We start from the raw sequence: 23,568 nt of genomic DNA, 5'->3' as shown, positions 1-23,568 counted from the left end.
AACTCAGGCCAACACTGCCCAAGAAGATGCTGACACCAAAGTGCTAGTTCCCTGGCACAGTGCATACCCCCAGGACCCACCAAGCACCACTGAACAGTGGCAGGCAGATGCCCATCCCAGACCCCACCCTTCTACGACTTAGAAGCCATGTCACTTTGCTAGAGAGAACAGCCAAAGCAGAATATGGAGGTCCCACACCAGAGTTTTCAATCAAGCTTTTAATGAAAAGATCATAAAATAACAGTTTCTCATCGCTGTACATTAAGACTGCACACTTCTGAATGGAGAGATCAGTCGTTGGTGAATTGCTTTTCTATGACACTGGGCAGCTGTGTAGCTGCAGTTCTGACCTGAATTTATACAAACTCTCAAGGGACATGAACTCAATGTGACGAGTGACAGCGGCGGTGGCCAGTACAGGAGTGCGATCCCGGTGTCCCTCCCCCCTTCTGGGAAGGGCATAAAACAAAACATGATCCCTCTTCCAGTTCCAATTAAACAAAACAGCTATAACCCCATCCCTCCCCCCTCCCCTTCGAGGTATTTGCGAGAAATGAGCCAGTGCCCAACCTGGGCCCCCCCGGGGTGGGGGAGGGCAGAGGGAAGCTAGTGATGGGTGGGGTAGAGAGGCTCCCTTCAGCACCTGGCCCCACGGGGCCCGCCAAGTGGAGGGTGGGAGCCCTGGGGATCCTCCCTGCCCCAGTGAGGTCTGTTATGCAGCATTTTTGAGGTCAATAAATTACAGCAATAAATAGCAAGGTGAGGTAGGGGGAGGGGGTCCTGGTAGAGAGTTAAAGTGGGGTGACTGAAGCCGGGGCATCCTAGGAAGGGGGTCCTGGGCAGCCTCAGTTCCCACCGCTAATGCCCACCCCCACCCCGGCGTGGAATGTCAGACTGAGGCTCCGGTTAGGTCCCTCCCCAGCCCCTCACTCCTGGCATCTGATTCACAGGTTCAGTAACATCTGCCCCAACGGGGTTCTGGGAAATAGGAGGACCTTGGTCCCTTTAGGGGGCATGCCAGGGCTGAGAGCCCTTGTCTGCTCTAAGGCCTGGCACCTTTGGCTTTTTTCCCCCACGCCTGGGGGGTGGACGGATGCAGCCTCCTGCTCCCTGAGCCCTGCCCTCCGGCTGCCCAGGACTCACCCCAACTCAGGATGGCCGCAGGAGGGCAAGGGGTCAGCCTGCCCAGCGGCCCAGCCCGGATCGCACTCCTGCACAGGGCCTGAGGTCCAGTGAATACTGACGGATTAGGGGAGTGGGTCGGCGGCCCGGTGCCCCCGAGTGGTGATGAACAGGAAACACACACGGCTGCCTGGGGTGGGGAAAGTCGGTGAGGGTCCAGATTGTTCATTTCACAGGCTGAGGTGTATGGCTATGCTGCGAGTCTCTGAGATTCTTATTTGCTTAAAGGTTCATCTTTTCTCTTCCTTTTTTTTGCAATCCTGGAGGAGCCCTTGCTGGGGCTCGGTCCGGCGGGAGCGTGCAGTGGCGGAGCCCGGCCTGCCACCCGCTCACTCACCCCAAGTCTGAGAAATAAATACATTCATCACTGCACAAACATATTGATACAAAAACAACACTGTTAAGAGTGTTTGCACCGTCTATGTTGGTAAGGACCAGACCCAGTCAGCCCCTTCCGCTTCCTGGGGTGGGGTTAGGGGGTCCCCAGGAATGGGGACCCACCAGAGTCGACTGAGCTGTGCAAAGGTCCCGGCTTTTTGGCTTGAGTGGGACCCTCACATCAACCCATCCCCAAGGGTCACGGGCAGAGCAGCAGGGGGACCCAAGCCCAGACTCGGGTCCTGTGGCCAGAACTGACGGCCATCCCCGCGTAGGCTAGCTGGTCAGGACCAGCGTGGTCCGGCCAGAGGGCCTTGGGGGCTGGTCAGCACGGGCCCAAGCTCTTTGGTGCCAGCTGGGCTTGGAGGGGCCCTGGGAATGGGGACGAGGGCTCAGGTGACTCCAGGGAGGCTTCCAATCCCTTCCCCAGCCCCAGGGCTACCCTTCTCTGCCCGTGAGCCACTCCAGGGCCAACTCAGAAGGGCTTCCAGCAGCAGGGGAGGGTTCCCTGGACTGGCCTTACAGCTGCTGAGGTCTGAAACTGTAAAAGCTTATGTAAACAATGAGATAAATATATTAGTATCTTTTTTCTGAGCCCATGGAGGTTCCATACTCATTCAAAATGTGCTTTGGTTTAAAAAATAGGCTTTGTGAATTTGGGTATGAGCTTATTATTATTTTTTTCTTTGTTTAACCTCTCTTTCCTACATGATATCTGCTATTTTCTGATTCCTGTTTCTCCGAAACATTCAGGAATTAAGTGACGAACGCAGAGAACTGTAAGCCGCCTTGGCCTCCAATAACCCAGTTTCCTTGTGAGGCTCTTAACATCTCCACACACACACACACTCGCACACACCTGACGTGGAAATCAAAGGAAAAAGAAAACAAAGCCAAATGTTGTTAATCCCGCCCCGCCCCACAAACCCTTAAAGTCTTAAATAGGAAACTAGTGTTCTGCTTTCTCATTAAAATACAGAAAAGGCTCGATACAATACTAAAGTGGGTACAATACTATGTCGCACAAACGTCGTTGAGTGAGGGGCCTCTGCTCCCAGTCCCTGAAGTTCTGCAAAGGAATCACCTACTTTCACGAGTCACCTCACAGATGCGGCTGCCCACAGCCCGGGAGGCCACGCACACGGCCAGGCGCCTGCACATTTCCCGTGCGGTACAGACTTTGTGTCGTGTGGCTTAAGTGCTGATGGGGTGGGGTGGCTTCAGGACAGCAGGAGCCCCCTCACTGAGTATGGGTGGAGTCCACGGGTCTCCTCCCCCCAGGTCCCTAGCCTGACTTGCTGGAACCTGAGACCCAGGGTCCAGTCCTCTGTTTCCCACCAGGAAGGAAGAGGGGCCGTCTCAGGCTGGGATCGCCACAGGGAGGGCTCAGCCAGGAGCCTCATCTGCCCAAGCTCCCTCACCCCCAAAACACGCCGCTCACCACTTGGGTCCCTGAACTCAGGCTCTGTTTTTAGCTGGAGCGTCTCTAGAGGGGTGGGGGTAGGGGATGACTCTGTATTTTTTTGGTCTAAACTTAAAATAGAATGAAGAGAGAGAAAAAAAAAAAAAAATGGTGAAGCAAGATGACGATAAAGGCTGCCAGCCCAGCCCCACAGCTTCAGCTGGCTGAAGACAGTGGGACTGAGATCAGCAACCTTGGTCTGGCCTTGAGAACCCACTTCAGGGCCCATGGAAGTATCTGAGGCTGGCTAAGCCCAAGATGAGGGGCGAGAGGTGGGCCCCTAGACGGTGGCCAGGGGCCAGGACTGCTCAGGGAAATGCCATCCCTGTTCCCCGGGGGGCCCTGTGGTCAGCTCTCTCAAGCTCAAACTGTTGCAGGAATGGAGGGCAGGAGTGGCAGGATGAGGGCTCACTTCCGCCTCACCCTGGCCGGGAGCTGCAAAGACCTGCCACCCTCCTCATGGTTCCCCTGTCAGCACCCAGTGCCTGGCTCCAGACTGGGGCCTCATACCCCTCACCTATACCACAGAGGTTCGTGTGCCCGGGGTGCCAGGGTCCCCTCGGGGTGGATGTGGGCCCAAGGCCCAGAGCTGCAGGCACTGGGCCACTCGGCGCCCTGCTGGCTCCTGCACATGACTTCCTGGGTGCTAAGCGGAGGAAAACAAGAGTGTCAAGGGCTTCCACTGCCAGTCACCAACATATCGTTGCCATGAATTCAAGAGGTAGCAAAAGGTCAGAAGTCTCCACCTTGTTCAATGAGGAAGGAAGGAAAGCGAAACATCTGCCCATGCGTACGGCACACACCACACATAGACACACACACACACACACACACACACACGCACACAAATGAAAACAAGAGTACCGACGGCCCCGGCATTGAGTCCAGCCTCCCCCCACCCCCCGGAACCCCAGACCTTCCAGTTCAAACAGTCACATAAACGTTACACTGGTTTTTCTCTTAATAAAAAACAAGTACCTCTAAACAAAGAATATTCCTTGGAAACTACAGGAAAAGCACTCTCTCCTGAGGCAGCCGAGGCAGGGCTCAGGGACCAGGGAAGCCTTTGGGCAAGAAGGGCTTCTGGGGCCTGGAGAGGTGGCGCACCGACACCCCTGCAGCGCCAGAGCCGGGGGACGCGCAGGAGGGCCAGCGGCCCCTGTTACATTCAGTCTTCAGACCCAGGCTCAGCCCCGGAGGGGGCGGGAAGAAAATAAGCTATTGTTTGTTTTGGTTTAAAAAACAAAAATCAAAAAGAAAAACAGAGGAACAGATCAGTAGGAATAACAGCAACACAGGCCCAGAGGGCTCTTTAGTTGTAGAGAGGTAGGCGGTGGGGTCACCCTGACTGTCCCAGCGCCAGTGTGCAGTGCCACCCTGGCTCAAGGAGGGAGGGATCTGCACCCCCAGCACCTGTTCCCTGCAGAACCAGGGCCGCACGCGCCCGCACAGACACAAGCACACGTGTACACACACAGACACGGCTAGCAGGGTGAGGCCTGCTCCTGACACCACCCTGGCCGTGGCCAGCATCCCACTGCCCTCTTTCTCCAAGCCGCCTGCAACAAAGGGACCAGGTCCCAGCGAGACCCACATGACCCAGCCCACAGGCCCTGCGGTGGCCCCCGCGGGGAGCTGAGGGCCTGGGTGGGATGGGGAGGTAGACGGGCTGGGACCCCTGGCTTCCCTCCTCTCGGCTCTGCTTGGTACAGACTGTCCATTAAAGCTCTGGGTGTGGGCAGTGGGGGCCAGAGGGGCCACCCGGAGCCTCCACTGGACCCAGGGTCTCGCCCTGGCTGCTGCATCACCTTGCTTCTCCTTCCATGGGTTCCCGGGGAGCAAGGTGGCAGAGGGCGCCCGCGGGTCTTTGGCTTCTAGGAGGGGGAAGTGTGCATGCGCAGGTGGCTGATGAGGTTGCGCTGCTGGGTGAACTTGCCCCCGCACAGCTGGCACTCATAAGGCTTCTCGCCCGAGTGCACACGCATGTGCTCCGTGAGGCGGTACTGACGGGTGAAGCGCATGCCACACTCATCGCAGGCGAAGGGCTTCAGGCCCAGGTGGCTCCGCATGTGACGCGTCATGGTGCCACGCTGCGTGAACATCTTGCCACAGATGTTGCAGGGGAAGGGCCGTGTCAGCCAGTGCGTCTTCTCGTGCTGCCGCAGCGTGGCTGGGTCCTTGTAGGTCTTCTCGCAGACCGAACACTTGAAGGGCCGGGGCTCAGCCGTGTAGGCCGCACTGGGTGCCGACAGGTCCTCGGCCTCCTCCTCGGCGCCCCCACTGCCTGTCTCGTAGGCCCCCTCTTCCTTGATGAACAGCTCTTCCTCCGTGTGAGTCTCCACATGCGCATTGAGCTGCTCGGAGCTGGGGAAGCCCTTGGCGCAGGGGATGCACACGTACAAGTTGTCCCCGTAGGACACTGTCTCGTAGCCCTCCTGCCGGTACATGTAGTGGGCGCTGGCGTGGCCGCTGCCCCCCTCGCTCCCGCTCTGCGCGCTGTCTTCACTTGCATCCTTGCCGTTCTCCTCCTCCTCCTTGCAGGGGTAGGGGGGCTCCCCATAGGGCCCACTAGGGCCAGCCCCACCAGCCAGGATGCCATTGGGAACCCTGTCCCCGACCCCCTCGCCCTCCTCTCCCGGGCAGGGACCCTTGGGCCCCGCTTCTCTCCGCTCAAAGGGGGAGCCAGCCACAGGCTCCTTCTTGCCCCACTCCTTCTTCCGAGTGGAGTGCCGGAGGCTCTTCCGAGGCTGCCCGCCAGGCGCCTCCAGCAAGCTCAGGTGGTTGTCCTCGGCCCCCTCCAGATCCATGGGCTCATCGGGGGTGCCCCCCAGCTCAGAATAAGAGGCACTGTTGGCAACGGGAGGGGCAGAGGCCGCAGGGGGCGAGCCATGTTGGCTGTCGCTCAACTGGGCTGGGTCGTCGGGAGTGAGGTGAGGACCTGGGGTGGCAGGGGGCAAGGGTGGGCTTTTCTTGGACAGGTCCAAGCCCAGCTCCTGATCGCAGCCCCCGCTGCTCCCATTGGTGCTGCTGCTGCAGCCCCCCAGGCCCGCCTCCCCGCCAGCTGGGCAGACGGCCCGGCCCAGACCTTGCCCGCTATCCTGGTTAGGGCCACCAAGAAAGAGTTCATCGTCTGAGCCTTTGGTCTGGGGGAGCTCCTGGGGGGCATGGGCCCCCTTGCGCCCATCCACGAGCCCCTGATACCGAGCTTGGATGACAGAGGCCGTGGACAGCCGCTGGCTGCGGGGGGGCCGCCCCATGCCAGCGGACCCCGCCCTCCCAGAGCCAAAGGGCTTCCCGGCTCGCTTGAGTTTGCGGCGGCAGAGGGCTGCCAACTCGGGCAGCTGGAGGTAGCTGGCGGCAGTGAGGAGGGTGCTGAAGTTGGGCTCGGCTGGCTGGTCGCTGGGCAGCAGCTTGCCTGTGTAGATGAAGTCCAAGATCTGCTGGAACACCGTGGAGCTGACCATGTCTGTGTCCAGGTTGATGAGGTTGTCATGCAGGACCAGGGACTTGAAGTAGATGCTGCTGGCGGCCAGGACGTTCTTGTGGGCCCGGAAGATGGAGTTCTCCACCATGATGATGACGTCACACAGGAAGCCCTTGGTCCTCTGCTGGTTCAGCTGCAGCAGGAGCTGCTTCGAGTGGCTGGGCAGCTCCATGTCGGGCCCCATGTCCCCGCGCCCTGCCCACGCGCACCACCTGTGGACAAGAACAGGCATGCACGCGTCAGATGACTGGCACACTCGGACCAGGGCTCTGGGGCAGCGTGGGGCTCGACGAAGCAAAGGGCCTCAGAACTGACTCCACACAGGGCAGCAGCCCCTGCGGCACAGTACACGGCACATAAGCCCACAATGCCCACCACATGCAGGCGCAGTACACGTGTCACCTCACTGAGGACTCAAACTGAGAAGGGACAGAGGCCCCTGCCCCATTTGCACTAATGAGAAAATGGAGGTGGAGGGTGATGAGGCGACAAATAGAGAAACTGGGATTTGCATTTGGTTTCACAGCCCGGGCTACTGTCTCTAAATGAAGTCGATCACACACCCTCAGGGACCAGAAGGGGACCCAAAAATGACCAGCAGATGACTTTAAACTTCGGGAAGCAGAGGCCTCCGTGAGAGGAGCTTGTCTTGAAAGCTGGCAAAAATCCCCCAAAACTAAATGGTGGTTCCTTTTGAAATACGCAGGGCCCAAATCAAACTGCCAGCAGTCATGTTGCTGCCTCCCAGATGCTGCAGTCGGCCTGCAGCCAGCCCCGCCTCTCCCCAAGGCCCTGGGCCACCTCGTACTCTGGGCAGGCGCCAAGTGCTGCCCCAGCCTGGGCTTCCAGGTGCCAAGCAGGAAAGGTAGCTTAGGCCAAGCACCTGGCACCACCTGAACCCTCCATCCTCTCTAGGAAGGGCAGCGCCATCTGGGCCTAGGAAAGGTGGACAGTTGGCCTCCATCACACAGACTGGCACAGGCATTAACTGAGATCAGTAAGCAAGAAACACACCGACGCCGCTGGTCTCTGCAGGAACCCTGCCAGCCCAGGTGTGTTTCTGCTTATGCAGCAGCAAGACATGGGGCTCTGAGAGCGGGTGCTCCTCACCACGCTTCCCATCCCCACTGAGCAGCCTCCTCTGCCATGGACCAGGCACCCCACAGTGGGAGTGCAAGGGCAGGGCAAATGGGTGCACAGTGGGCACCAGATGGAACCCATGGGGAGGAGGGAAATGTCCCTCCAAGGGCAGAGGCAAGGACGGTGGCCGGCGGTATAGAGAATGACACTGGAATGCTTTGAATGACTCAAAGCCATCCTCAGCCCTAAGCCCAACTACCCAGTACAAAACACAGTACTCCCAGCTCCATCATCTCACCCCTACCAGAGTCCCTCAGAGAATGGCTCAGCAGGAGGGTGCTGGGGAAGGCATGCCAGCGTCCAGGTGGCCACCTGTGCCCCGGATAGGCTCACAGGCTTCCACAGGGCAGGGGGCCAGTGGAAACATGAACTTTCCTCATGGCTGACAGACAACCGAGCAGCAGGGCCCACAGGCAGCTCTGAGCCTCGCAGTTCAGGGTCCAGTCTCTCAGCAGCTGAACTACTCTGAGCCCGCCGCCCTCTGGGATCTACTGCCCCTCCCAGAGTGTCCAGCCCTGCCTCCCAGAGCAGAGGCCTGGAAAGAGTCCCACCCTACCCAACCTTCTCATGACAGAAACTCTCCCCAGCCCCATGCCTACCCTTGTTTGCAAAGACAAAGGAAAACCCTAACATTCACAGGCCCCTGAAGGTACCAGAGCTCAATGTGAACACACAAGGGTGCAACACAGCCTGGAACACCGCTGGCACTCAGAGCCTAACAGCAAGAGGCAGCAAGCACCCACCAGGGGCTCTCTGCCTAGCAGCCCAGCCCACAGCAGCTCAGGAGGGTGCTCATGGGCTGGAGACTTCATGAACCAATCCTCCTCCACTCCCTGCCCCCTCAACCCACCAGGCAGGGACAAAGAGCCCCCAAGGTGTGGCTTCCACACTGGGCCCCAGTAACCTAGCCCCCAGAAAACATCAGTGCCGGCTCTGCCAGCACCCAGACAGCTGGTACCCTGAGACTGACAAGGGGACTGGAAGAGGTCACTGGCCTCCAGGCTCCCTCCACACTGCCCAGTGCTGTGTGCACACAAAGGACCACGGGTCAGACAGATAGAGGCCGAGCTGTGGGGCTGTGCGCCACCCAGAAACTCCGGGGAAAGGGGCCAGTGGCGGTCCTCCCTCCCCTGCGCCTCACCGGAGTGCCAAGGGCCCAGACACCATGTGAGCAGCAGCCAGCGGGGGGGGGGCCTCCTGAGCGCGTGGCCTTCCTGGGGGTGCATCAATGCCTGGTCACCTGGGGAAGAGAAGACGAACACAGTCACCCAGACAGCCATCAGCGAAGAAGGGAGGGAAGGGCGATGAAGGGAAGCACCTGGGGGTCTCTGGCTGGGGCACCAGGGGCAGCCCAGCAGGAGACTGTGGCCACAGAGCCTGGTAGTAGGATCTGACAGCCAGGAAGAGTAAGGACCAGGGAACAGGTCTAGGGAGTGTGGTGGGTGCAATACCTGCCCCTCTAACACATACAGGAGATTAAGGACACCCAGGGGCCACCTAGGCCAGGGGGCGCCGGTGGCAGACACACAATTCTTGGCCTGCGGGTGTGGTAGCAGGAGGCCTGGGCAGGGCCCTTCCCAGGCTGGCCACATTTACATAACAAAAAGTCAAAATTGGAGCCACTTGTGCAAGGGCTATTTATAAGAACCAGTCTCAACCGCTTCTGGCTCCCCTGTTCCTTCCCTTCCTGATCTGCTCTCACCCCCTCCCTGCCCAGAGGGCCCAGCCCCCTAGCCCGCCTGGCCTGACCACATGGCCTTCCCTCTCCAGAGGTTTCACTGCCTAAGGGCTCGCCCAAGCTGCAGGCCTGGGCTTTCAATACCGGCCCACCAAAGCCTTGGGCAGCTGCTGCCAGGAAATGACGGGTTCCCTCCCACCCCCAGAGCTCTGGGTCCTGCGGGAGGGGGGATCCTGAGGTGGTGGGTCCTTGCACCCCACACCTGCCAGCCTCGGCCCCCACGGAATAGAGCCAGTGTCAGGGAGGGGGCGTGCAGCGGCCCGTCCCCATTTCCCCTTCCCCCACTCCACCCCCAGGGCCAGGGAGGCTCAGCAGGTCCCTCAGGAATGTGACCAGACCCGGGGTGCCGGCCCAGAGCTGGGAGGCCTAGGCTGCAGCCGGCCAGCTGTCTCTCCGGCCCCTAGTGCAGCTCCCCTCTGGGTGGGGGGTATAAGGGGAGGGGTGCATGGCTCGTCCAGGACCCCACCAAAGGCCCAGAGGGCAGCAGAACCAGCTCTGTTGGTAGGAAGCCCAAGGGCGTCCACAGTTAGCAAGGGTTGGGCCCAGTGGGCTAACGCTGGGATGAGGCCAGTACGGCAGGGGCCACTGAAACACTGGCGGGAGCAGTCGAAAAACTGGATAGAGGGTCTCGGTGGCACACTGGAGGCAATCAGATACCACTATCCAGCCCTGTGCCACTTCACCTGCTCCCCAGGTCCCCTCAGGACCCAGTTAACCAGAGCCCTGTTGGGTAGAGCGCATGCCAAACTCTGCAGCCAGGGGTCACCTGACCTTGCCAGAGGCCAGGCCAGCTACTGGATGCCACGCAGGGAGTGGGTGGCAGAATAGAACTGGGGGGCACCTGAGTGCCGTGGGGTGGGAACACCCTCTGTCAGTGCCCACTGCCTGGCCCTGACAGGCACTTTACAAGCCCAAGGCTAGGACTAGGTCTCCCCACCAAGGAAGGATGGCCCCAGGCTGGGTCAGCTGTGATGTAGAACAGGGCAGGGCTCCTCCCTGAACCCTCCACTTGAGGTAGGGGGTGTCAGAGCCACCTGCAGAAAGTTCACAGCAAGCACAATGCCACCATGCCTGCCATCCACACCAGCTGGGCCGAGTCTGGGCCACGTCTAGGCCGCCACTGTGTCTGCAAGCAGCAATGCAGCCTCACCCCATGGCGGGGTAGGGGGGTGGCACACGCCATCCTGCTGCAAAACGCCTACTAAGCACTGCTCTTTCCTTCTCAGCCACAGAGCTCTGCCCTACCCGCTCACCGCTGGACATGAAACAGCAAGCGCCTATCCTGGAGGGCTCTGCCTGGGGACTGCCAGGTAACTAGAAACACGGCTCTGGGTGCTGGCCCGGATGCTGGTGCCCAGCCCTGGAAGCAGCTGACTGCAGGCTGCGACGAGGATGCCACCTAGCACCCAGAAGCCCCTGGCAGGAGGCCCGGGCAGCATGCCTATCAGCCCCAAGGCTAGCACGCCCAGCCCTGGCCTACTGCCCATCCAGAATGCTGGCTCCCAGGACGCCCAGGATCTGAGGCAGTGGGGCAGCAGGCCTGGGCTATCAGGGCCAGCTGGGCATTCGCCTAAGACTGTGACCTGTCCCCTCCCTGGGACAGAGCCTTCAGGGGTCCAGGGGAGAGGCAAGAAGGGTAGCACAGAAACTATCTCCCCAGTTAGGATCCCTCAGCTCCAGGATGCCCCCTGTAAGTGGACTGGCCCCAGATGGGAAGGGCAAGAGCACCAGCAGCTGGAGGGAGGGCCAGCTCTCTCTGAGGAACCCTAAAGGTCTGCAGGAAGGAACACAAAGCCTCGGGGTTACCTTCCCAGGCGTCTGTTAGAGCAGACACACGGCCCTGTTTACGGGAACAGCCAACACGCAACTGCTCTCCTTTCCTTCCCCTCCCAGTCCCTGCCACAAAAAAGCCAGAAAGCCATGTCCCCAGACACTGAGGGCTGGCCCAGGGCCCAGGCAGGTGCTAGGGGGCTGGAACAGCACTGAGATACTCCAGCCTCTCAAGCTACTGGTGGCACATGCCCAAGCTCTGTAGAACTGAGCCAGCCACAGCAGCCCCACCCCCGCTCTGTTTGCCCTCAAGGAACTTACAGTAAGGCAGCTGCTCTGCAGGGCCCAGTCAAGTCCATTCTGTGGCAAGAAAAACCTTGGGGGCACACATACCCAACTGCTAAATAAGATTATCTCTGGGAGCGGGATTATAGAAAAACCATAGTATCTGTATGTTATGTTCATTTCTGTAATACTCAACATTTTAAAAAATATTACTTTTTTTTTTTTTTTTTGATGGAGTCTCATTCTGTCCCCCAGGTTGGAGTGCCGTGGTGATCTCGGCTCACTGCAAACTCTGCCTCCCAGGTTCATGCCATTCTCCTGCCTTGGTCTCCCGAGTAGCTGGGACTACAGCCGCCTGCCACCACGCCCAGCTAATTTTTTGTATTTTTAGTAGAGACGGGGTTTCACCGTGTTAGCCAGGATGGTCTCGATCTCCTGACCTTGTGATCTGCCTGCCTCAGCCTCCCAAAGTGTTGGGATTACAGATGTGAGCCACCGTGCCCAGCCAAAAGTATTACTTTTAAAACCCTAAAAATACAAAGGGCAGAAATGATGCAGAAACATGGATGAACCTCACAGTCGTGGCACTGAGTGGAAGAAGCGTTTTGCGAGAGTACAGACTGCATGACTCCATTTACATCAAGTTCTAGAATAGGCAAAACGGACTGAGGGTAAAAACCAGGGCAGAACAGGCTGTGAAGGACAGGTGAGGACTGTCCAGGATGGGGCGAGGGACAAGTGCCCACTGTCTGGCCCTGACAGGCCTATCTAGGACGAGGCATGAGGAACTCTTTGGGGTGAGGGCAGCTCTCTATCTTGCTGGGAGTCTGGGTTAAGGTAAATGAAAATACAATTTTAGGCCCTTAACTGCATGTAAACTTTACTTCCAATGAAACCTCCAGACAGAGGCTTTCACAGGACATTCTCATCTCAGAAGCTCAGCACGATACCCTGGAAACACCACCAGCTAACTTTTTCTGGGCACTGTTGTATGCCCGACCATGTGCTATGTCACTGGACCCGCAGGGCCACCCAGGAGCCTGTGTGTTCTGTCCATGTGATGAGGTGGGCCCCTCTCAATCTTCACACAGCACAGCTGAGCCTCAAACCCAGCACTCACCCTGACCTCTCAACTCCCCACAACGTAGAAAACCTGGAGCTGAAAGTGTGGACGGACACGTCATCTGCAGCCTTGGGCACAGGCACCCCTTCCCACTGATGATTTCCAGATCACCCAGGGGTATTGGTTCTGCCTCAATTTTCCAACTAGCACAGAGACCAAGGGCGACGGGGAAGCAGATTGGAAGGGCAAAGACGCCACAGTGGGAACAGGTTCCTATCCCTCCCGGCTGCTCCCCAGCTGGGTGGCCCTCAGGGCATCTCCAGAGGGCAGTCAAAAGCCCCAGGCCAAGACCACCCTGCACTCTGGATCCCCCTACTCACTCACCAGACACAGACCAGACAAATAGCCAATGGGGATGACAGAGGCCAGGGCACTGTGCACCCCTCACTGCCTCCTGACACTCGAAGCACCCCCCCATTGGGGGACCCACTAGCCCATGATCCTACGCGAGGTCAGGCCACACCTGCCCGAGTGTGGAGCCTCTGGTCAGTCCACGTGGCTGCAGGGGCCCGTGGGGAGGCTGGAACAAGGTCACCTCAAGGCCTTTCTTCTAAGCACCTAGCAAAGGGCAGGAGAGTGTGCTCTGGTCAGCATCTTTCAAAGGCCAGGAGAGAGGAGGTGTGCAGATCAAAGTGATCCCTGCTGAGGCAGAAAGCAGAGAACTCCAGCCTCTATTCTGAGAGGCACTGCCCCAACCCAGCCTGGACACCCACCTTGCCTAGAGCCTTGGCCTCCAATAAGCCAGGCATTCAGAACTGCTCCAGGTGCTAGGCCTCCACATGGCTCCTTCTGGAGGCCCTGCCTCTGGGAGACAGGAACACATCTCATGCCCACGTCCAGGCCCACAGGTGGGGGTCAAACTCAGGGTGTGGTCTCAGCCACATGATACCCCTGCCTTCAGACTGAAACTTCTGGCTCACGGCCAGCCAGGAGGGAGGCCTGGGGAGAAGGGTGAAGACCAGGAAAGGGCGCCACCCCAAGCAGGCCACCCCGCCTAGCCCTCCTAGGATCCTTCTCATCCACCTTCCTCCCTGGAAGCCATCCCTCACTACCAAGAAAGGGGCTTCCTGCAGGAGGCCTGGAGCTATGCTGGAGGACTGAGGAGAAGCTCCCCCCAGCCCATCCCCAAGGAACAGCACCTTAACCACCTCCCGTCCTAAACAAAAGTAACAGTGAAACGAGAACCCTCCAGCTGACGCCAAGACAGCTGAGAGTGAGCAGGGCCGCCCACGGCCCGCCAGAGCTCCACTGTCAGGTGGGAAGGACAAGCATGCCAGGCTGAGAAGCCATGCTGGGCAGGACAGGGCCACCAGGCAACTTCCACATCCCAGAGGTCTTAAGTACATCTGACCGGGGTCAGAGAGAGTCCCAGACTTGCTGCCACTGCTCCCAAACTTAAGACTAAGGTCGGCATCGGCCCTGGTTCCAGACCAACCCCCAACTATAGTCACCTCATACTTCAGGTGTGGCCGGGACATGCAGCTGCAATGGGTGGCCCTGTGTGAGCTCAGCCTCTTCCCAGGAGCCCCTAAGCCATGGGAGAGACTGCCTGGAGGGCACAAGGCAGCCAGGCAGGAGGCAGCCAGGATCCAGAAGTGCCCCAAGGCCCAGCCCCTGGACACACCAACCAGCCCTGCACAGTCACAAGCCCAGGACTTTGTTCATCCTATCCCCATCGCCTGGAGTCCTCCCTGAGGAAGCCTTGGTAGACAAGAGATAGCTCCAAGGGGCGAAGGCTGCACCTCGCCCACCACCACAGCCCTGTATGAGATGGCAGCCTACATGTGGGCAGGTCTGATCTCCTCAATCTTCCCACAGGCCCAGTGAGCCGGGCGTTATCTCTGCAGTTTCAGATAAGAAATTAAAGGTTCTTGGGGGTTAAGCAACTTGCCCGGGTCACAAGAGCATGTAGGTAGCAGAGTGTGGACCTAAAGCCTGACTCCAAAGTTGTAGTCTTATGACCCCACCCTAATGCAAGCAGGGCCAGGGATGCCACTCACACAGAGCTTCCAACTGCCAAGCTGCTTGGGGGAGCTAGAGGAGGCACCGCCCTCCATGCACTGGTGTGCCAGGAGGAGGGACTCCAGTCTGCACCTCCACCCTCACTCCCCGACCCCCCAGCACCGCCTGCCTATCCACAGCAGGGCCTCACCTGGGTGTATTCTCCCAAACTCATTGTGAGGGCATGGGGTCTGCCCAGCTCCTCCACCAGAAGTGACAAGGTAGGGCCCCCATGCAGCCTGCTTTGGAGGCCCAGGTTGTGCTTGCTGCTCCTCTGGGAACACCCCCACCCTCCATGATCTCCTTCCCCGTCCCTCCAGGCATGGGCTGGTGGTGGGTGGGGCTCACTGCTCTGGGCAAGCCCAGCCATGTAATCCAGCCCAGACCTGGATGCCGGCCAGCAGCTCCTGGCTCTCCTCCCAGACCATCCTCCTGGAAAGCAACAGGCTCCACAAATGCCAGGAGCCCAGCTCCCTCCAACGCAGCTTCTACAAAATAAACACTCGGGTTCCACTCAACACATTGGTGATGCAGCGATTGGGACCTGAGGCTGGCCTCCTCCTCTGCTCCTCAGGCCAGCCCTGTGGCCTAAAGTGAGGGAGGTAGCATCCACCCCAGCCCAGTGACTTTCCCAAGCCTGTCCCGAAATGCCCATGGGTCCTACTGATGACCTCGTACTGCCCACAGCAGGGCCAAGCCCTGCATGGTCCGAGCCACCTGCCCATGTGTACTGTCCCTTCTGAGAGGTGAGGAAGCCCGGGCTAACACCCCAGCACAAGGAAAAGGCTGGAATGGGCTGCTGAGAGGAGAGCTGGACCGAAGGTGCCTCCAAACTGTGCTTCCCCAGAAGGTACAGCCTCAGTCCCCTTCCTCTCCTCACCACTTCCGGGTTTGGAGCCAGCAAGGAATGAGGCCAGGAAGACCTTGGAGACCTGCAGCTGATCTCCCCTGCTAGTGCTGGCACCAAGGAGGGCCCCAGGCCTGGCACAGTCTGGCTGAGAGTTCTGAGACAGGATATTGGAGAGAAGCAGGAGAACATTGCTTTAAGAAGCAGAATAATGGCCAGGTGCGATCTGTAATCCCAGCACTCCAGGAGGCTGACGTGGGTGGATCATGAGGTCAGGAGATCAAGGCCATACTGGTTAACACTGTGAAACCCCGTCTCTACTAAAAACACAAAAAATTAGCCGGGTGTGGTGGCACGCGCCTGTAGTCCCGCTACCCCGGAGGCTGAGGTAGAATTGCTTGAGCCTGGGAGGCGGAGCTTGCAGTGAGCTGAGATCGCACCACTACACTCCAGCCTGGGTGAGAGTGAGACTCTGTCTCAAAAAAAAGAAGCAGAATAACAATTTAAGGTTGTGATAGTGACTACGAATGCTGTGCTCACCTCCAAACTCCATCCCAACACCACCCTGACTCCCAAGAGGGGCCTGAGCATGGGGTAAAAGGCTCGCTGGCAGCCACAGAGCAGGAGCCCATGCAAGACCACCAGAGGATGTGCAGCTGCTGTTCCTAGTAGGTGAGGAAAAAGCAGGAATCTGGCAGCCACATATGTCAGGAGGCAAAACGGTCCCTGTGCTGGTTTCTGCAGTCCTCTCCAGCCCACTTCCCTGCTCTTCTTGCTCACTGGCCATGACCCAAGAAACAGCAGCAGCACCACCAGGGATCTTGTTAGAAATGCAGATGCTCAGACTCCATCCAGCCCTAACCACCAGAACCCTGGGGGCTCAAACACACAGTCAAGTCTGAGAAGGGCTAGGTTAGAAGTTTTTTTTCCTTCTTTTGTTTTTACCTGGACACCGATTGGAAAGCTCTCTACAGCCTGAAAGCCAAGCGCTCCACAAGGAGTAAACGCTCAAGGGATGGGCATCAAGCAGAAGGAGAAAGCCCCCAAAACGAAGATACATGTCCCATGTACACAAGCTCACAGGCTGGTGAATACAAACAGTAGACCTAGAATGTGCCACACCAAGGCTGAGCGTGTTACCACAGGTACCAGAATGGTGACCACGCCGGAGGGTTCCACAAACCCTGATCAGAGAAGCAGGCGTGAGTGGCAGGCAGAGAACACAGCTCTGTGTGGCAGGGAGGGAGGACAAGCAGTGGCAGCACAGCAGACAATAGGTGGAAATTCTACATGCAAGGCACTAAATGGGCGACGAAAGCCTGGGCCGCCCAGGTGGAAGGGACTATCGTGATCATCTCTCTCACCCCAGGGACACCTTAAAAGGCGGTAACTGAGCCCCAAAGGGAGGCACCCAGCACAGCTGAGTCACAGAGCTGCAGCCATGCAACCCACGGCTCCAGGAGACACTCTCCAACTTCACAATTTCAAAATCAACCCTAGCAGCTAACAATTTCTTAATGCCAAGTAAAGACTAGAATTAGAAACAAACAGAAACCCTATCATCTTCTACCATCATTACTTCATAAAAGAAAACATTTCAACGATCGAAGAGCAGGAAGAACTACTGGCAGTCCTGCACCTATGCAGTTCTCCAGGCCTGGCAAAGGCTCCGAGGCAACCAGCATTAAGGAGCCACTGCACTGTCTGTACACAATACTGCCTGACCCCCCGGGCTGGGACAAGACTGAGATGACATGCTGAAAGGGAATCAGAAAAAACAAAAACACAAAAATTCAACAACAGATACTAAAGATGGGATTTTGATTAGCCAAACAAAGACTAAAAGAGTATCTCCCAGGGTTGAAAGGGAAATGGGGATGTTTTTAAACAAGACCAGGACTGTTCCAGAAAGAATAAGAACGTCAAAGCCCATCAGGAAAAAGGTAACACCAAATGTTAGCCAGGCAATAAGGCAACCAGAAGTCTCACATGCTTTATAATTTTTTATTTTTTTGAGAGAGAGTCTTGCTCTGTCACCCAGGCTAGAGTGCAGTGGCGAGATCTCGGCTCACTGCAACCTTCCCCTCCCAGGTTCAAGCAATTCTCCTGCCTCAGCCTCCCGAGTAGCTGGGATTACAGGAGTGCAGTGCGCCACCACCCGCAGATAATTTTTGTATTTTTCGTAGAGATGGGGTTTCACCATGTTGGCCAGGCTGGTCTCCAACTCCTGGCCTCAAGTGATCTGCCCACCTCAGCCTCCCAAAGTACTGAGATTACAGGCATGAGCCACCGCACCTGGCCAGAACACTCACATGGTTTAGAAAACCCTTGGATGGCACAATCTAAAACTGTGGGCCCAAGGCCGGGGGTGGTGGCTCACGCCTGTAATCTCAGCACTTTGTGAGGCCAAGGTGGGTGGATCGCCTGAGGTCAGGAGTTTGAGACCAGCCTGGCAAACATGGTGAAACCCTGTCTCTACTAAAAATACAAAAATTAGTCGGGCATGGTGGCAGGCTCCCGTAATCCCAGCTATTTGGGAGGCTGAGGCAGGAGAATCACTTGAACCCAGGAGGCGGAGGTTGCAGTGAGCTGAGATTGCGCCACTGCACTCCAGCCTGGGCGACAAGAGCCAACTTCGTCTCTAAATAAAGCAAACAAGCTAGCTAGCTAGCTAGCTAGCTGTGGGCCCAAAAACTCACCCAAGGAATACGCCAACAAGAATGCACACGTATGCGCACCAAACGGCAGACACGCTCATGAAGGTCCAACAATGGAAAACAACTATGCCCACCATGAGAAGGGACAGCTGCAGGTATAAAAGACTATGATCCAGCAGTGAACAGGACAGAACGTTTAGGTTGAACTGTATGAATTTACCTTTTAGGGGTAAAAAAACAGCTGACTGCTGATAATTTCACATGGTTTGACTTACAAACAACACAGATGAATCTCTCAAATATACTTGTGAGCAAAGATGCCAGAGCCAACCAAAAAGACTATTACAGCTCCATTTGCGTACATTAAAAAGCAGGCAGCACTAATCTTATAGGTGGGGGCTGAGAGTGACTAAAAGCTTCAGGATACGTGAGGGGCTTCCAGGGTTGTGTTTCTCACTCTGGATGCTAGTTACAAGGGCATAATCATTTGTGAAGAACTCTTGGAGCTGTGCACACTTCTTACGTAGGATGTCCTTGAATTCAATACAGTGCACAGAAACCTTCAGAAGGGCAGCAGAGATCAACTTCATCCTGATCAGCAACTAGACTCAGTCCAGGCAGCAACCTCTCCTGGACCCCCAACCAATAACAACAACACAGGAAGCAAAATATTGGCAGAACAGCTGGCAACACGGCAATGTCCAGGACGGAGTGCCCATCCTAGAGGAGGGAGCTCACACAAGCCAGCCAGGAGCCCACAGGAAACAGAGAGACTACTGTAAATCCTTATTAAGAGCAGACTCATGTCTGCTATCTAAAAGATAAAAATCTGATAATGTTTTTAAGTTGTCCTAAGGTCCAACTGCCTTTTTTTTTTTTTTTTTTTTTTTTTGAGACAGAGTTTTCCTCTTGTTGCCCAGGCTAGAGTGCAATGGCGCAATCTCAGCTCACCGCAACCTCTGCCTCCTGGGTTCAAGCGATTGTCCTGCCTCAGCCTCCCGAGTAGCTGGGATTACAAGTGTGCACCACCATACCTGGCTAATTTTGTATTTTTAGTAGAGACGGGGTTTCTCCATGTTGGTCAGGCTGGCCTGGAACTCCCGACCTCAGGTGATCCGCCCGCCTCAGCCTCCCAAAGTGCTGGGATTATAGGCGTGAGCCACCACACCCAGCCCCAGTTGACACTTCTAAAGGAGAAGGGGTTCTGCAAATCCTGAAAGGCAAGCCCAGGAGAAACAGGAAATCTGGGAGCACGGCAAGCAAGGTTCAAACAGGACACCAAATAATTCCCAGCAACCACCTCCAGCAGGTCCTGGTGGCAGCCAGGTAGGGCAGGAGCCGGCTGGGCATATCAAAGGGAGAAAGCCAAGAAGAAAATGGGCGAGACTCTCAGGGATTTGGGGTCAAAGGAAGCCGCTGGGAGAAGGAAACAGCCCACTTGCTCCTTCATAGGTAATCAACACACAAACCCCCCAGTGCCTCAAATGGCTCAGGAGCTACAGCCAAAAATCAAGGATCAAGTTATTTTACTCCAAATAAGAAAAAAAAAAAAAAGTTATACATTCGGCATCCATTGGAAGTTCTGTGATTGTCTGGAGACAGGGTCTTGCTCTGTGGCCCAGGCTGGAGTGCAGTGGCACGATCATAGCTCTAATTTCTGGGCTCAAGGGATCCTCCCGTCTCAGCCTTTTGAGTAGCTGGAACTAAAGGTGCATGCCACGATGCCCAGCCAATTTTTAAAATTTTTTGTAGAGATGAGGTCTCACTATGTTTTCCAGGCTGGTCTCAAACTCCTGGGCTCAAGTGATCCTCCTGCCTCAGCCTTCCAAAATGTTGGGATTACAGGTGTGAGCCACTGTGCCAGGCCTTAAAAAGCAATTTTTACAGATAAAATTGGGCAATTGCTATGGAAAATATTACAATCTATGGTCCTGTGCCTGAAAAGCCTCCAAGTGTGATACTTTATAGAGAAGAGGTCTCTCCTGTCCAGTAGGTAACTTGAAAGTGTCTAAGAGAGAAGTGCCCAAGAACTCAAAGAATCGGAGAGGGATCCATTCAGCCTCGGGGAGAAAAATGCTCAGCCTCGGGGAGAAAAATGTTTCACTGTACTTCTAAACTGAGTCTCAGTGGTGCATTAAGGAACTGGATTTAGAGACAGAAAACAAAATAAACTGGCACTTCTCTGCCTCAAGAAGCATAGCTTGGGGGTGAAAAGTCAGCTACTTAGAAGGCAGCAAAAACAAAATCCAGAAACCCACCCGAATGCTCACTGCCAGCAGGACAGGTGATTATGTGTGGATGGCGCCACCTTGGACACTGAAATGGAGAATGGGAACGCAGGAACTGCTGCTCCTGGTGTCCCAAGAGTGCAGGGCACCCGGCTCCCAGCGAACTGAGCCAAAATCATTCGCAGTTTCAGGATCCAGACAAAGGTGGGAAACCGACAAAAGCCAGCGAATGGCTGACCCACAATTCAGAAGACTGTTGGCTACTAGAGGGAAGTGGGAATAAGCCAGGGAGAAGTGCATGGGGTGTCCCACGAACTTGGGAGGCTATTTCTTATGCAGCCATGAGGGAACAATGGTGTCACACTTAGTGGGACACCCACGATTCAACCAACAGTGAGTTTACCACTACTTCTTATCTCTCTATTCTTTAAGATTTGTGCACACACGTATATACGTGTAATTTACCTTTGGTTTTTTTTTTTTTTTTTTTTTTTTTTTGAGTCTTCCTCTGTCACCCAGGCTGGAGTGCAGTGGTGCAATCTCGGCTCACTGCGACCTCTGCTGCCCGGGTTCAAGCAATTGTCCTGCCTTAGCCTCCCGAGTAGCTGGGGATTACAGGCACCCGTCACCACACCCGGCTAATTTTTGTGGTAGAGACAGGGTTTCACCATCTTGGCCAGGCTGGTCTCGAACTCCTGACCTCAAGTGATCCGCCTGCCTCGGCCTCCCAAAGTGCTGGGATTACAGGCGTGAGCCACCACGCCTGGCCTATTTACACCTTTGTAAATAACTTCTTAGAGTTCAATGGCTAAGTCTACTAAGGAAGCTGAGCCTGCTCTGTGCAGAAGTCTCAAAAGAAAGGAAAGTCGGGTGTGGTGGTTCATGCCTTTAATCTGAGCACTTTGGGAGGCTGAGGCAGGAAGATCGCTTGAGCCCAGGAGTTCAAGACCAGCCTGGGCAACACAGCAAGACCCTGTCTCATTTAAAAAAAAAAAAAAAAAAACAAACAAACAAAGAAAAAGAAAGAGAGAGAAAGAGAGAGAAAAAGAGAAAGAGAAAAAAGAAAGAGGAAAGAGACCTCCCTGGTGCAGGGAAGAGCTAAATCCCAATCCAGGGAGGAGCCAAGAGGCTAAAGCTGAGGTGCACTCACAGAGCACCTCCCTTTCACCACCTGAGAGATCACCCGGTCCACAGCCGTCAAACGCAGCAAGGCCACACAGTTGGGCAGCTATGACAACAATGCACAAATGAGGCTTTGGAGGGCTCAGTTCCCACAAGAGATAACCCAGAAAATATCACCCTGTCCTAATCATACAAAGCAAAAGAACCTGGGGCCTCCACACCTGGGGTAGCAGGTATGCTTCACACAACAGAAGTTGTCCAAGAGGGAGAAATCCCAGGCAATCTCCCAAGGTCTACAGGAGAAAGGGCAGAATCAGAGCCACTCTAAGTGAAAATATCAGCGTTTAGAACACAATCACCCCCCTGCAACCCCTCCAGCCAACCCTCGCCTAGTCCCTGTACCCTCCAATTCAGAGTCCAATAACCCTGAGTTATCTTTCTCAAACACCCATCTCATCAAGCCACTTCCCTGCTTAAAGCTTTCAATGGGCCGGGCATGGTGGCTCACGCCTGTAATCCCAGCACTTTGGGAGGCCCAGGCGGGCAGATCATCTGATGTCTGGAGTTTGAGACCAGCCTGACCAACATGGAGAAACCCCATCTCTATTAAAAATACAAAATTAGCTGGGCATGGTGGCGCATGCCTGTAATCCCAGCTACTCAGGAGGCTGAGGCAGGAGAATCACTTGAACCCGGGAGGCGGAAGTTGCAGTGAGCCGAGATCGCGCCATTGCCCTCCAGCCTGGGCAACAAGAGTGAAACTCTATCTCAAAACAAAAAAAAAATAAAAATAAAAATAAAGCTTTCAATAAATTCCTGATGCCTAGGATAAAGTCCATGCTCAGGCCTGGCATGCAAAGCACTTCCCACAGGGGCATCAAGCCCACCTCACCCCTTCCACAGACACACCTGAGAGCTCCTGCAGGTTGTGCCCTACTCTGGGAGGAGCCTGCCCCCACACAACTCCCTCCTCTGTGAAGCCAGAACTGCCTCTGTTGTCCCCCCGCGCCCAACGTCAGCACCAGCTGCCAAGCTGCTTCCCTCCTGCCTACCCCCACCACCCCACAGATCAGTAACCAAAGTTAGACCCTGTGTCCCAAGCAGCCACAGCAGCAGGCACTCATAAACATTCATTAGGTGAGCAAATGCTGGTCAGAGCCAATGCTGAGAAGAGATAGAATGAAACAACATGTGAAAGATAAGGAGGCATGTGGTGAAGATGGAAATGTCCAGCACCCTCCTTGCCACTGGTTCTAAAATTGTGTTGTTTACATTCTTAAATTAGTCAGGGCTCCTAAAGAGCATCTGCTTATGTGGCTTCTATATTACTGTTTTGTGGGGTTTTTTCTGAGACAGGGTCCTGCTCTGTCACCCAGGCTGAAGTGCAGTGGTACAATCATAGCTCACTGCAACCTCGAACTCCTGGCTTCAAGCCATCCTGCAGCCTCAGCCTCCCAAAGCGCTGGGATTACAGGTGTGAGCCACTGCATCCGGGCTGTTGCTGTATTTGATGTTACCATGTACTACAGTAGTGCCCCCTTATTTCTTTTTTTTTTTCTGAGATGGAGTCTCACTCTGTGGCCCAGGCTGGAGTGCAGTGGTGTGATCTAGGCTCACTGCAAGCTCCGCCTCCCGGGTTTACGCCATTCTCCTGCCTCAGCCTCCCAAGTATCTGGGACTACAGGCACCTGCCACCACGCCTGGCTAATTTCTTTTTGTATTTTTAGTAGAGACGGGATTTCACTGTGTTAGCCAGGATGGTCTCCATCTCCTGACCTCGTGATCCGCCCGCCTCGGCCTCCCAAAGTGCTGGGATTACAGGCATAAGCCACCGCGCCCAGCCGCCTTACTCAGTTTCACTTTCCTCAGCTTGTTATCCTTGGTCAACTGTGGGTAGAAAATAGGTGAGTAAATATGTTAAAAGAAAGACCATATCCACATAACTTTTATTATAATATATTGTTATAGCTGTTCTATTTTATTATTTCCTCACTATGCTTAATTCATGAAGTAAATTTTAGCATAGGCACATATATACAGAAAAAACATCACGTATATAGGGTTCAGCACTACCCACGGTTCCAGGCCTCCACTGGAGGTTTTGGAACATACCCCTACAGGTAAGGGGAGACTACTGTACACATCACTGTT

At 55.7% G+C, this 23,568-nt stretch overlaps 1 protein-coding gene across 3 annotated transcripts in view; it reads right to left on the bottom strand.

Moving 5' to 3' along the window:
* Positions 1-203: 203 nt before the first annotated feature.
* The window catches only part of HIC2 (HIC ZBTB transcriptional repressor 2), a 35,755-nt gene continuing 12,390 nt past the window's right edge, over positions 204-23,568 (bottom strand). For 2 of the 3 annotated variants that reach the window (XM_054469078.2, XM_054469079.2), the window contains exons 2-3: positions 8,788-8,886; positions 204-6,718 (exon numbers count right to left, since the gene is read on the bottom strand). In XM_054469078.2, the coding sequence (XP_054325053.1) occupies positions 4,897-6,718; positions 8,788-8,813 (1,848 nt within the window). In that variant the 5' untranslated portion in view covers positions 8,814-8,886 and the 3' untranslated portion in view covers positions 204-4,896. The remainder of the gene's footprint in view (positions 6,719-8,787; positions 8,887-23,568) is intronic. The other variant, XM_054469080.2, reaches the window with a different exon arrangement.

The sequence above is a fragment of the Pongo pygmaeus genome, chromosome 23 (assembly GCF_028885625.2).
Source record: "Pongo pygmaeus isolate AG05252 chromosome 23, NHGRI_mPonPyg2-v2.0_pri, whole genome shotgun sequence".
Lineage (NCBI taxonomy): Eukaryota > Metazoa > Chordata > Mammalia > Primates > Hominidae > Pongo > Pongo pygmaeus.
The sequence above is the reverse complement of the archived record's forward strand: the minus strand, read 5'-3'. Positions and strand labels throughout refer to the sequence as shown.